Source organism: Spermophilus citellus, assembly GCF_964194105.1.
Source record: "Spermophilus citellus genome assembly, chromosome: 15".
NCBI lineage: Eukaryota > Metazoa > Chordata > Mammalia > Rodentia > Sciuridae > Spermophilus > Spermophilus citellus.
The window spans coordinates 86,946,603-86,961,267 of NC_138195.1; the positions used below are offsets into that span (position 1 = coordinate 86,946,603).

General features: G+C 40.4%; 1 protein-coding gene across 6 annotated transcripts in view; it reads left to right on the top strand.

Moving 5' to 3' along the window:
* The first annotated feature begins 221 nt into the window (after positions 1-221).
* Positions 222-14,665, top strand: part of SEC23IP (SEC23 interacting protein) — a 48,215-nt gene continuing 33,771 nt past the window's right edge. For 5 of the 6 annotated variants that reach the window (XR_014019046.1, XM_081268604.1, XM_081268605.1 and 2 more), the window contains exons 1-4: positions 222-469; positions 6,324-6,853; positions 10,146-10,356; positions 11,254-11,447. Coding sequence is in view for 5 of the 6 variants with exons in the window: in XM_081268604.1 (XP_081124730.1) it covers positions 307-469; positions 6,324-6,853; positions 10,146-10,356; positions 11,254-11,447 (1,098 nt within the window). In the remaining variant the exon portion in view is untranslated. Of the gene's footprint in view, positions 470-2,085; positions 2,136-6,323; positions 6,854-10,145; positions 10,357-11,253; positions 11,448-14,665 lie in introns of all 6 variants that reach the window. The other variant, XM_081268608.1, reaches the window with a different exon arrangement.

The following is a 14,665-nucleotide window of genomic DNA, read 5'->3' on the forward strand; positions in this document are numbered from 1 at the left end:
TGAGGTTTTACCTGAAACCCGCAGCAGCCACACCCCCAAAGGCCTGCCCCAATCGCAGTCCTCCGTCTCATACTGCGCCTGCGCAGAAAATGAGCGAGTCACGTGCGGATTCGGGCCTGAAGCCGCTGCCGCCATGTTGATTTTTGGCAGCAGGGCTGGCGAAGGAAAAGGGCCCTCGGCCAGCCTCTTGTAGTGCTGGCCACTGTGCGCAAGTGCGGAAGTGCGCTGGCCCAAGGGTGACCGGTTTCCGGCCGGTGGTGCTGCACCGGCTTCCCGCAGACGTGTAACGGACGGTGGGCAGCAGCCATGGCCGAGAGGAAATCTAACGGTGGCAGTGGCGGCGCCTCCACCTCCTCGTTGAGCACTAACTTACTCTTCTCCTCCTCGGCCACGGAGCTCAGCTTTAACGTGCCCTTCATCCCAGTCACCCAAGCCGTCGCGGCCCCGGCCTCCCTGCTCTTGCCCGGAGGTAGGAGGGGAGGGCTGTCCCGCGGGGTGGGCGTGTGCGGGGAGCCGGGCCGCCCGGCTACGAGGCTCGGACGCGAGGCTCTCCTCTGCCGCGTCTGGATCCGGGCGCCTGCTGGGGCCAGCAGTGCCAGCTTTAGAGGGCGGGGCCCAGGTGATGTGGCTGGCTGGTCGTCAAAGGAGCCGCCTGTCCGCGTTGTCTATAGTGCCCGACACTCGTGCCCTGGCATTCCACTGATCCTCGGTGAACACCTACTGTGTGCTGAGTGCTGGCAGGGATGCAGATTATTAGTCGCCTTCTCCTAGGGTACGGTCAGGCATCCTCCTAGGAGACTTCAGGATATAGTAGGGTATCTCTCTCCTAGGAGATGGTAAGTTACATCCAGGGTGGACGGTGTCCGTTTTCTGGAGTACAGAAGGCTCTTTTCTACTAGGAGACTCCAGAATTACAACAAACTGTCCTACGAAGGACGTTGTCCCCTTCTAGAGTAAAGTATAGTATTTGCAAACTGTAGACACAATGTATTCCTCATTTTTCAAGGTAGTGCATCAGTTCCTGAAAGAAGGGTTTTCTTGTCCTTTTAGGCCCCCACTTCTCTGTGCACCTCTAGCTTTTTGCTCATATCTGTAGTAATGTCTAGGGTGATTGCTTTTTGGTAATTATATAGCATAACCAAGGCCGTAGTGTTGAGTAGTACAGGCTGTGTTCCAGTCCTGGCTCTGCCAGTAACTTGATGTGTGACCTCAGTCATGATACTTTACCTCTCTATGCTTCAATTTTCATTTATGTTCAGTCTTATGGCATTGTCCTGAGAAGTGAATTAATTTCTATAAAAGAGCATAGTACCTTGCACACATGTAAATGTGAACTGAACATGTTTGCCTCTTCATTTGGACTGAGGCTTGTTGAAATTTGCGGCTGTGACTTAATTACCTTTCTCCTTAATTTATTTATTTTGATGCGTTAATTAATTGCCTTTTTATTTCTAGAATCTTATTTGGTGTCTAGCACATAGGTTTTTTTTCTAGTGAATAATTTATTACTGTTTGAAGGACTAAGGAAAATCTCATGGAGAAGTGGAGAACGACTTCAGCAGTACATTAAAGTTCTTTTTTTGTGTTGTTTCTTCTTGGTGCTTGTCACTACCTGACATATATGCATATTTATTTTCTCCCACCAGAAACCTAAGCGCCATGAAAGCAGGGTCTTGGTTTTACTCACTAGCATATATATGCCCAGTGCCTGGAATGCAGTAGACAATGCAGCAGATACTTATTGAATGAACAGGAGGGTGGGCATCAGGAATATGTATGTCTCATTTAGGCAATGTGGTCAAAAGATTAGATGTTGCTGTCTTTGGTGAAGAACTAGCATGGCTGGAGCAGAGTGCTGTGGGAGGATCTAGGAGTAAATGAGGCCATGCTTGGGGTTTTTGTATAATCCTCTGCTCCATAAGTATTGTTTGGTTTGTGTCCGTCTTCCTTGTTATACAGTATTTAGTTTGTGTGTGTCATTGTCAATTGTTGCTAGACGTTGTCATTGTAAGTACAGAGTAATTACATCTGTCTTTAAAACTCTTTGTTTCTTGAAGACAGACCTTTTTTTTTTTTTTTTTTCAGACTTGTTTTTGCTGTATTGGGGTCCAAACCCAGGGCTTCCAGCATGCTAGGCAAGTGTTCTATCACTGAGCTATATCCTCAGTCCCTTTTATTTTATTTTGAAACAGTCTCACTTAAGTTGCCCAGGCTGGCCTCATACTTGTTGTCCTCCTGCATCAGCTTCCCAAGTAGCTGGAATTATCGGCGTATGCCATACTGTGTTTGGCTGAAGTTTTTTTTGTGTGTGTGAGTGTGAGAACATGAATAGATTTTAGAACTAAAATTCCATAACAAGTATTTTTCCACCTCTAAAAATTTTTTTCGTAGAGATTCTTTCAGAAAATATGTGGAGGTAAAGAAGAACCTGACTCCTTGGAAGCAACAGTTAATCATATCACTAAAAGAGGCACACAGGAATAATTTCATGCATTCACCAAATGGATTGAGCAGCTTCTCTTTGCCATGCTCTGTTTCATATGTCACAGAGACACAGAAATGCAGATAGCTCTTCCCTCAATGACTGCACAGTACATATGTATACACAAATGCCCACCTGGGTAAGCAGTTGTGGCACAGGCCTAGAAAGCTAGAATAAGGGATGGATAGGCTGCTGTGAACACAGTGGGTCTCAGCTGGTGGAGTGGGAAGGGCATGTCCCTTAGGCCTCAGGGCCTCACGGGAGGTGATAGTTGAGCTGCCTATTGAAGGGTACATAGAAATGAGGGCATCTGCATAGGTGAGAAAACTTCCTGGCTTGGAGGAGTTGGTGGTGGGTTGTGTGGGGCAGGGATAGACCTCTTCTGTCTCCTGTTCTGTCCTCTAGCTCCCCGACCCAAGTAGGTCACTATGACTAGAGGGTTTGCAGGGGAGTGGCGCTTGGGGTCTGTGGGCTGTAAGTACTGTATTAAGGAGTTTGAAAAAAAAAAAAAAAGGAGTTTGTAGTTCATCCTGAGGGGTATGGGGAACCTTTGAAGGATGTTAATAAGGCAATAAAATGAGAAGTATGTTTCAGAAGGACCAAAGTTTTCTTAGATTGCATTGGAATAAGGCTGACTATACTAAGAATGGTCATTTGGGTGGCCATTGTACTTCAGATAGGAGCAAATGGCATCTAGCCCAGGTGACTGACATTGGGTATGGAGAGCAGGGAACAGATGGGAGAGATTTTTAGTCTATAAAGTTTTTGACTCACTGGTGGTCAGATTATTAGCTTTGTCAGTGCAGAGGTCTGTTCTTGTTCAGTTTTGGCTCTAAGACTAAGCTCTGTACCTGGCACATATGGGGTGCTGTATAAATATTTATTGAAGAGCATCCGATTAAATGAAGGGTATTAGAGGAAGGGTCTGACAGACTCGAGGTTTTTGCTGAAATCTTGATGTTGTTGGTGAACTCCTGTTGAGGTTGTAAGAACCGGTGAAAGGACATGGGTGGGGCTAGGATTGTGGCTCAGTGGTAGAGCGCTTGCCTAGCAGGTATGAGGCACTGAGTTTGATTCTCAGTACCACATATAAACAAATAAAATAAAGTCCATTGATAACTAAAAGAATATTTTTTTTTAAAAAGGACATGGGGTGGTCAGTGTAATAAATTTAGTGTTTTTTTTTTTAAATATGTTTTAGTTGTCAGTGGACCTTTATTTTGTTTATTTTTATGTGGTGCCAAGGATTGAACTCAGTGCCCTACACATGCTAGGCAAGCACTCTACCACTGAGCCACAACCCCAACCCCATAAATTTAGTTTTAAGCCTATTAAATTGAAGCATACGAAGCTGCATCTGTCAGAAATATTGAAGGAGTGATTAAAAAATAGCTTCTGGAACACATGGCAGTCTTGGTTTGAGACAGTTGGTAGAGTCCTGAGTATAGACTGCTCATGAACATTGAGTCCTGAGGGCTAGAGTGTGGCTCAGTGGTGGGGCAGTGTTCCAGTATGCATGAGGCCCTGGGTCAATCCCAATGCTGCAGAAAAAAATAAACAAACAAAACCTCAGGGGAAGCTAACAGAATGTTGTCATTTCATTTATGATTGATACTAATTAGAAAAATATTTCTTGGACCAGGTTAATTTCAAATTCTCTTAAAGGGTGAAAGATAGCACATAAGGCCCTCCCCCTCTTCCCATCACACGCAGTTCATTGTTGAGGGATGAGCTAAGAAATACAGAGAATTCCAAGTAAGGTTCACAGGAAGGTGAAGGTTAGGTGGAAACTGGAAATACATTAGAAAAGTAGAAAGAGAAAAGCAGACAGAGTCTTGAATAGGAAGGATTTTTTTTTTTTTTTGATACAAAGAAACAAGTTTTAGGAGTCTTTTAAATAGTACCATGCAGGGCTGGGTTGTGGCTCAGTGTAATGAGGCCCTGGGTTCCATCCTCAGGACCACATATAAATAAATAAATAAATAAAACAACCGTATTGTGTCCAACTACAATTAAAGTAAATATTAAGAAAAATAGTACCATGCTGATCATAATCCAAAAGATTCAATCCCTAATGCCATAATCTTGTGAGTCTTTTGGGATGATGGTCCAAACATTTATAGTGGAGTGTCTTGGTAGTTTGGTGTATGTGAAATCTAAGGGGAGCAGCCTAGGCACTCAAGGCAGAATCTCCTGTGAGCCCAGTGGTCTTCTCAGCAGAGGTCAAGGAGGGGCACAAAGCTTGGCAAGCCTCCAAGGACAGGTCTACCACGCGGCCTGCGCAGTGGTTTCATTAATGAGGTTCTGGCATTAAGTTAGTTAGAAGAGATCAAAATAAAACACACAGACAGTACCTTATTTTAATGCTAGGTCCGAGACGGCTCGCCTCCCTGGTCCCCGCCTCAAGCCGCCCAGCAGGGCAGCGAGGATTACTCTGGGCTAGCAGGAGAGAGAGAGAGCGAACACGCCGGGGAGTAGCCTTTTATTTGGGGGGACAAGAGATTCAGGGGAGAATTCCATCCAATGAAGGTTGAGGGGGGGCTGTACTCCAAGGTCAGGGTCAGTGATTGGGTCTCCAGGGTCAGTGGTTACGCACACCCCCACACGGATGGGCTCTCTCATCAGGAAAGGGTCGGGATAACTCTGACACAGCCAGAGTGCCTCAGGCCCTTAACGGGAGTCACCCAATCACGTGTCAGAATGGCTCCCCACAGACAGGGACCACTGTGTACTTGTGTGCTGGGAGAGAGGCCACCCTCTGAGGGACTCCATGCCTCCAGTAGTAAGAGATAAGAAGGATAAGACAGGAGAAAGAAAGGAGAAGGACGAAAGCTGCAAGCTCAGGGCTTGGGAAAGTTCAGTGAGGAAGAGCAGGGTGGACTTTGTAGGTCATGTGGAGGGTATATGCTTTTATTTTATTCATGAGTTGGTAGCAGAACAAAAGAAAATCCTTTGATTTAATACCCACAGTGAAGATCAAGTTGGGCAAAGAGAGATGAGAACTTCCTTAGAAAAATGGCTTTCCTAGCTATCTGGTGTTCTGTAATGACTAATTATTTGGTTGTGACACTGTATGATGTTAGGGATGGAAATTAAGGTTGACATATTTTTCTTTGGGAATACACATAACATGTTCATTTGTATAATAAGTGCTTTGTAAGTAAGAGCCCTGTTACACCCCTTCTTGTCCACAGAGTTAATATGTACTTTAGTTTCTCTTCGTGACTGTAGAAATTAAGATGATGTGCATTTGGGTGATGGAATAACATTTGAGTCATATTTTACCAGGGAGAGAAAAAATTTATAATAATATGTAAAAGTTGTAGGTATAGCTGGGTGTGATGGCGCATGCCTGTAATCCCAGCAGCTTGGGAGGCTGAGACAGGAGGATTGTAAGTTTAAAGCTAGCCTCAGCAACCGCAAGGTGCTAAGCAACTCAGTGAGACCCTGTCTCTAAATAGGGGTGGGGATGTGGCTTAGGACTTGAGTGCCCCTGAGTTCAATCCCTGGTACACCCCTCTCCCCCCAAAAAAGTTGTAGGTATAGTTAATATTTCTGTTTTTAAAAGCACCTCTGTAAAAGCATTTATTTAAAAAGTATGAAAGAGTATATACCAAAATGTGATTGTCTCTGGGAGGTGGGCTTATCAATGAATTGTATATTTTCCTGCTTTTGATTTTTTCCTATGAATATTTTCTAGATTTTCATTTCAAAGAAATGAAAAGCAGAAATATGAGTTAGATTAATACGTAAGAGGTAGAATTGCTGGTTTTTCCTTACAGAATTATATCTACAGAATGTTAGAAAACTTTAAATCATTTACTCTCCTGTTCTGTTTCAGAGGATTCCACAGATGTGGGTGAGGAGGACAGCTTCCTCGGTCAGACTTCTGTTCACACATCCACCCCACAGACATTTAGTTACTTCTCTCAGGTATCAAGCAGTAGTGATCCTTTTGGGAATATTGGACAGTCACCCTTAACAACTGCAGCAACATCGGTTGGACAATCTGCATTCTCCAATTCCCCCACTGCTCTCCCTTTTACAACTGGATCCCAAGATGTGTTGAATGCATTTCCACCATCTGTATCGAAGCCTCCATATGGTGCTCCACCTTCCCCACAGATGGGAATGAATACTTACCTGCCTTCTCAGCCAAGTAGTCTCCCTCCTTCAAATTTTGGGAGCCCATCCCAAGGAACCCCCCAAGGGTACAATCCATATCGCCATACCCCTGTCAGCAGCAGGGCTAATCCATATATTGCACCACCACAGCTGCAACAGTGCCAAACACCAGGCCATCTCTCTCACCCTCCACCCTCTGGACCCCCTATGCAGATGTACCAGACACCTCCAGGATCTTTGCCACTGGTATGTAGAGATAGGTTTTGTGTCCTAATTATTCGCTCTTACTTTTTTTCTCTCACCTTGGCCAATGTTTGAAAGAACTTTTGTGTGTTTTATAATTCAAATGAGAATGAGTTATGCTTTTTGTTTTTTATGTTTTTTTTTTTTCCATAAAAGTAAATGGAATAGGATTTATTTGGTTTCAAATAGATAGAACTCCCACAAGACAGGGGACTGATAGCAAGTTTTTCATGAAAAAGAAAAATCCTTTAAAGCAATGGTTATTGCACTTAAAACATCTGATAGAAATAAGTGCTTTGATTCACTGGCCACCTAAAAATACATGAGTTGGTAATTTCAAAGACATCATTACTCTTACCAATTTAAATTGACCCTTTTTGCTAAAGTTTTATTTAAGTCACATGAACCAAAAGGCATTTGGATCCATGTGTGAAATTTACTCATTTGTACTCATTTGGCTGTAAGCCAACTTTTATTTTGGTATTGAGGATTGAACTCAGGGGCACTTGACCACTAAGCCACATCCCCAGCCCTATTGTATTTTATTCAGAGATGGTCTCACTGGGTTGAGACCTCGTTACTGCTGAGGGTGGCTTTGAACTCTAAATCCTCCTGTCTCAGCCTCCTGAGCCGCTGGGATTATAGGTGTGCACCATTGCACCCACCTGTAAGCCAACTTTGATACCATGCACATGCTGTATGGACACAACCACATATGTAGATACCATAGGTAATACTCAGGAGTGCACAAGTACACATAAAACAGACAGTAAACAAAGATGTTGTAGTTGGGGCTGGGAATATAGCTCAGTTGGTAGAGTGCTTGCCTTGCATGCACAAGCCCTGGATTCAATCCCTAGCACCACCAAAAAAAAAAAAAAAAAGATGCTTGTACTTGTTTAGCAGGTATTAGAGCTAAAACAACTATAGATGTTTATTAGACTCTATTAGATTCAACCCTTTAGAAATTAAAATAGAGCCTGTCACAGATTTTTACTTGTATGATTTAGAAATGGGGTAGGTCTGTATAGGTAGAAATATTAGGCACATAGTCTGTCAGCCCTGGTGGATGCTGAAATCAAAGGTTCAAGTGGCCACTTGTCCTCCATGGGGGTCAGATTCACTTTTTTCATCACCACTGTTTATTTCAACTTTGTAAGTTACATGCTTTGAAATTTATTTTACCTGTTTGCTGATGTAATAATTGATTTTAATGAGTTAGTGCAGTTTTAGGGTAAGATACTACTAATAAATGTTACCTAGGAACACATGAGAGTTGAGGCAATTATTGTCTTAACAGAGTGCCAGCTTCTCATCTCCTAATTTACTATTTAATACAAATAATTATAGGGACAAAAATTGATTTCTCCAGTAATTTATATTTACACGGCATTTGGATCCAGTCAGTTAAATTCTATCTGAAGGAGGGTAATGGAATAACATTTACCTTAGGTAAATTTTGTGAATTTTCTTTATACTTTTTTCCCCACGAATTGTTCATCTGACTTCCAGAGGAGGCTATATAAAATAAAAAGGGAGATGAAAAGAATTAAGCACCCAACCCAATGTGGGAGAGAATGACAATATGTCTCCTGGAGATATGCTTTTTTAGGGATTGAACTCAGGACCTAATGTATGCTAGGTAAACACTGTACTACTGAGGTACTTCCTACGCCCTGCAGATCTACTTTATTATTTAAATCATACTAGTATACAAATTCTTGATAATGTTGGGTTTCATCATACATTAGAAAGTAACCAAATTTCTGGGTTTTGTTTTTTTTTCCCACCAGACCTGGGAGTTGAACCCAGGGGGACTTAACCATTGAGCCACATCCCCAGCTTCCCCCACCACACACACCCACACACACACACACACACACACACACACACATTTTTTTTTATTGGTGCATTATACTTTCATATTGATGGAATTTATTATTACATATTTATACATGCATACAATATGACAATATAATTTGACTAATAGCACTCTTTACCACTTCCTTTCCCTCTACCCCTTATCCTTTCCTCTACTGATCTCCCTTTGATTTTTAGGAGATCAACCCCCACCTTTGTTTTCCTTTTTCCTCTCTAGCTTTTGCATATGAGTGAAAACACAGGACCCTTAACCTGAGTTTGACTTATTTTGCTTAACATGATGGTTTCCAGTTCCATCCATTTTCCTGCAAATGCCATAACTTCATTCTTTATGGCTAGATAAAACTCCATTGTGTATCTGTATCACATTTTCTTTATCCATTCATCGTTGATGAATAACTAGGCTGGTTCCATAGTTTGGCTATTGTGAATACTGAGAATACTGAGAAGTGGTATAGCTGGGTCAGCTAGGAACACTTTTACACTGTTGGTGAGACTATAAATTAGTGCAACCACTGTGGAAGTCAGTATGGAGGCTCCTCAAAAGACTAGATTCTACACTGATTTCCATAGTGATTGTACTAATTTATAGGCTCATCAAGAGTGCAAAAGTGTTCCTTTCTGTCCACATCCTCTCTAGCATTTATTATTATTTGTATTATTATTTTTATTTTTTTGGTACTGGGGATTGAACCCAGGGGAACTCTAACCACTGAGCCACATCCCCAGACCTTTTTATATTTTATTTAGAGACAGGTCTCGCTAAGTTGCTTAGAGCCTCACTAAGTTTTTGAGGCTAGCTTTGAACTCGTGATCCTCCTGTCTTAGCCTCTCAAGCTGCTGGGATTACAGGTGTGCAACACCGTGCCCAGTTATTATTTGTATTCTTTTTTTTTTGTACCAGGGATTGAAGTTGGGCATTTGACCATTGAGCCATATCCCCAGCCCTATTTTGTATTTTATTTAGAGATAGAGTCTCATGGAGTTGCTTAGCACATTGCTGTTGCTGAGGCCAACTTTGAACTCGAAATCCTACTGCCTCAGCCTCCTGAGCATGAGTGCTGCTGGGATTACAGGTGTGCACCACTGCGCCCTGCTTCCTATTTGTATTCTTGCTGACAAGAATACAAATAATAATAATCCCATATGGATACATATCCTTTAAAAAATAGTCTTTAGTTTTGTGAACATGTTACTAAATTTTTTTCTAAAACATTTTTAATGGCTTTAGAGAATGCCAATATTTGAATGAATATAATGTACAACAAACATTTGGTGTACATCCTTGGTAAATTTTTGTAATTGTTATTACAAAAAGTATGTAGGATAATTATTACTAATGTCAGTTTGAGTCTGAAGCATATTCAAAATAATTCTTTTGGACAAACACAACATTCTTTGTTTTCCCTTTTAGATTCCTCCTTCAGTGCAGTCACCAACACAGCAGCAGGTACTTGCTAGACCTGTGGGTCCCTCTGTGCCAGGGCCGCCACCTTTTGTACTTCAAAATCAATATGAACCTGTTCAACCCCACTGGTTTTACTGCAAGGAGGTAGAATATAAGCAACTATGGATGCCTTTCAGTGTGTTTGACTCTTCAAATCTTGAAGAAATTTATAATTCTGGTAAGTACCTATCATGGATCATTTGTTTCCAGGAAGAGAAGGAATGAGATGTGATACTAATGTAAATCACAAGTTATCTGAGCAAGGTATCTGAAGAACTGGTTTAGTAAATTGTTTAAAGGTGTTTTAAATCAGAGAAGTAGAGTAGGTCATATAATCCAAGTTTCAGTTTTCCTATTTTTCTTATTCATTTGTAGTTTTGAATAAAAGCGTTTTCTGTGGAATTCTTATTCTGGAATATTGGCTCTGTGAAAAAAGTGTTGCATGGTCAGATTGGTTTGGGAATTCTGCTTCTATATCCATCTTGAGAGATGATGCACAGGAATGCCTTAAGGCTCTGAAAAATATGTAGAAATATATTTCTTTGTTTATTATGTGATTATGGGATTTGAAATCATGTATTAACTCTGGAAACACTTTATGGAGCATTGCTGTTTATAAATATTTACTGCTTTGATTAAAAACAAAATTCATGTGTTATTTGTTTTATGATCACATTTTTAAAGTTTGCCCTGGCTATTTCTTTTCCACTTAAGAAGAGTCGTGATTTTAAACAGTACAGATTAGTCTTAAACTTCTTTTTTTTTTTTTTTAAAGTGAGCTCAGTTTTTAATCTTTTTTTTTTTTTAAAGAGAGAGTGAGAGAGGGGAGAGAGAGAGAGAGAGAATTTTTAATATTTATTTTTTAGTTCTCGGCGGACACAACATCTTTGTTGGTATGTGGTGCTGAGGATCGAACCTGGGCCACACGCATGCCAGGCGAGCTCGCTACCGCTTGAGCCACATCCCCAGCCCCTCAGTTTTTAATCTTTAAGCATTGATTAGTTACTGCATTCTCATTAATCATTTTTAAATATGCCTCATAACTTTTGGGGAAAATGTGGTCTTTGTTGTTTAGTCCAGCCAGATCCTGAGAATGTGATCCTGGGTACAGATGGAGGGCGCTATGATGTTTACCTCTATGACCGAATGAGAAAAGCTGTGTACTGGGAGGAGGAGCCTGCTGAAGTGAGACGCTGTACTTGGTTTTACAAGGGGGACACAGATAGCAGATTTGTTCCCTATACAGAGGAGTTCAGTGAAAAACTAGAGGTATGAGTGCTTTATTCATATAATGCTTTTCATGCAAATCCTGTAAGCATTGGAACCTTATGTGACATCACTCACTGGAGTTGATTTTTATTTGCAAGGTAGCCTGTCTTGATGCTGTTTACAAAAAAGATGATTGCTTTTAAAGTGGTGCCAGCATTCATGATGTGCTTATTGTAGCTTCCATGTCTAAAGTTAGATTTCTGTGTTTTTCAGGGGCACATCATAGATCTAATAAGCTGTTTATATCAGACCTTCAAAAGAACTTAAACAGGCCCAGTGACATGCCCGTAATCCCAACAGCTCGGGAGGCTGAGACAGGAGGATCGAGAGTTCAAAGCCAGCCTCAGCAATAGTGAGGTGCTTAGAAACTCAGTGAGACCCTGTCTCCAAATAAAATACAAAATAGGGCTGGAGATGTGATTCAGTGGTTAAGTGCTCCTGAGTTCAATCCCCGGTACCAATAAATAAATAAATAGTCATTTAAAAAAAAAAATAGGATGCAGGGATTTGATGTTGACAATAGATGCCAGGCATTGAGACATTTTTCATATTAATATTTAGTAAAGCTTGAAATTAAATTATCATTTGTGACAATAAATATGAAACAGAATAGAAAGAAATATCAGTAGACTTAACCATCTTAAAACTGGTGGTTATAGCTGGGTGCGTATATGCATGTCTGTAGTCTCAGAGACTTGGGAGGCTGAGGCAGGAGGATTGCAAGTTTGAGACTCTGTCTCATAGTAAAAAGAGCTGGGAATGTATAGTGCTCCTGGGTTCAGTCTCCAGTATGACAACAAAAGAAAATCCAAAAAAACTACTGGTTAAAATTTTTGTATGTAATTGTGTCAATTTATTATAATAATTCTACTTTATAAAGTAGAATTGTTGAGTGTTAAATATTTGAAAAGTTAAATGAATTTAGTTGCATACTTGGGAAGTTAGAACATTTTAGTTGATTTTTTTTTTTAATTTAGTAATTCTTCAAGCTTGTAGAACTCTAAAATGTTAATTGTATTTTGAATAATTTTAAGCAAGGGATAAGGCTTGTATTTTGTTTAGGAGCTGACTGTTCAAATCTCATTATAAAATTAATAATTTTTTCCCTTGAGGAACATATAATAGAAATAAATTTTTTTTATTGATTATTTAAAGCATTACATAGCTCATGATATATCATAATAAAAAAAATTTAACCATAGTCTTATCACTTTTTCAAATTATACTCTATTTAAAAAAAATGTTTTCGGGGGCTGGGATTGTAGCTCAGTGGTAGCGCGCTCACCTAGCATGGGCAGGACCCAGGTTCGATTCTCAGCCCCACATAAAAATAAAGGCATTGTGTTGTGTCCATCTACACCTAAAAAATAAAATGTTTTCTAGGGCCTGGGGTTGCAGCTCATTGGTTGAGTACCTGCCTACCATGTGTGAGGCACTGGGTTTGGTTCCTCAGCACCGAATAAAAATGAATAAATAAAATAAAGGTGTTGTGTCCATCCACAACTTTAAAAAATTAAAAAGATACATCTACATTAAAAAATGTTTTCTAGATTGTTCTTCATCTATCCGTGTACATATTTTTTTCTAACAATTGCAGTTTTTTTTGTGTGTGGGTATCTTGCTTTTTTTTTTTTTTATGTAGCAGGGATTGAACCCAGGGTCACTTAATCACTGAGCCACATCCCTACACTTTTTTATTTTATTTTTTTAAATTTTAGGCAGGGCCTTGCTAAGTTGCTGTGGCTGGCTTTGACCTTGTGACCCTTCTGCCTCAGCCTCCCTATTTGCTGGGATTACAGGAGTGCACCACTGTACCCAACCCTGCCCCTAAATTTTAGATGAAAGATCAAACTAGTAAAAGTAACTAAGACCAATTGAAAGTATTGCTTTTCGTGATCTTACTCTCCAGAAAAGATGTACTATAAGTTATCTATTATATGTAAGTACTGTAAGTTATGTATTAAAAGGGAGTTTAAAGTGAAGATAATTCTTAAGAGGGTGAACCTTTTCTTTCTTCCATTTTTGTGGTCTATTTATTTATAAATAGGTTAAAAATTAGAAAAAAATGAAAAGGTCAAAAGTACAGAATCCTGATGAAGAGGGATTGTTACTGAATGATTGCCCAGGACACAAAAAGAAAGACTTATATTTTGACGTGATTCTCAAATAATCAATTACTAATTTTTTTTTTTTTCCATATCGGGGATTAAGCTCAGGGCCTCATGCATGTTAGGCAAGTGCTCTATGACTGAGCCCATTACTAAAAAAAAAAAAAAAAAAAAAAAAAAACTCTAGCAATCTATACTTGTAAATTAGCAAAATTAAAAAACAGACATTATAGACTGGGTATGTCAGGGGTTCCCCATTACCTCCTGTTAAATCTGTCTTCAAGAGGCCTTCAGACCTTTACAGAAAGCAGAATAATGTATCTGAAGGAGGAGAAAGAGTAAGAAAATGGTTGCACAGTCAATATTTGGGAGTTGGAAAGTCTTGGATGGGAGTGAACCACCATTCTACTATTTGCTCATAACTGGTTGTGTAATCTTTTTTTTTTTTTTTTTGTAGTGGTAATGGGAATTGAACATAGGGGTACTTTACCACTGAGCTATATCCCCAACCCTTTATTTATCTATTTATCTATCTATCTATTTATTTATTATTTTGTGACAGAGTGTCACTAAGTTGCTTAGGGTCTCATTAAGTTGCTGAGGCTGGCCTTGAACTTGGATCCTCCTGTCTCAGCCTCCTAAGTTGCTGAGATTGTAAGTGTGCACTACCACACTCACTTGATTATATGATCTTATGTAACTGTGTGCAGTGCATAAACTGCCTGTTATGTGTTGAATAGTGTTCCCTTCCCTTTTTGTCCCCAAATCATATGTTGAAGTTCTAACCACCAGTACCTCAGAACATGAGCTTAATTTGAAATAGTGTCACTGCAAATGTAATTAGTTAAGATGAGATCATACATGAGTAGGGCAGACCTCTGAGCAGTCTGGTGTCTTCATAAAAAGACAGCCATGTTAAGACAGAGGGGGGCATGCCACATGATGATGGAGGCTTAGATTGGAGATCATTGCAAGCCAGAAATGCCAAAGGTTGCAGGCAACCACCAGAAACTGAGAAGAGGCAAGGGGGATTTCTTTACTGGTTTCAGAGGGACCAGAGCCCTCCTAACACCTTGATTTTTGGACCGCTAGCCTCCAGAAATTTTGTTT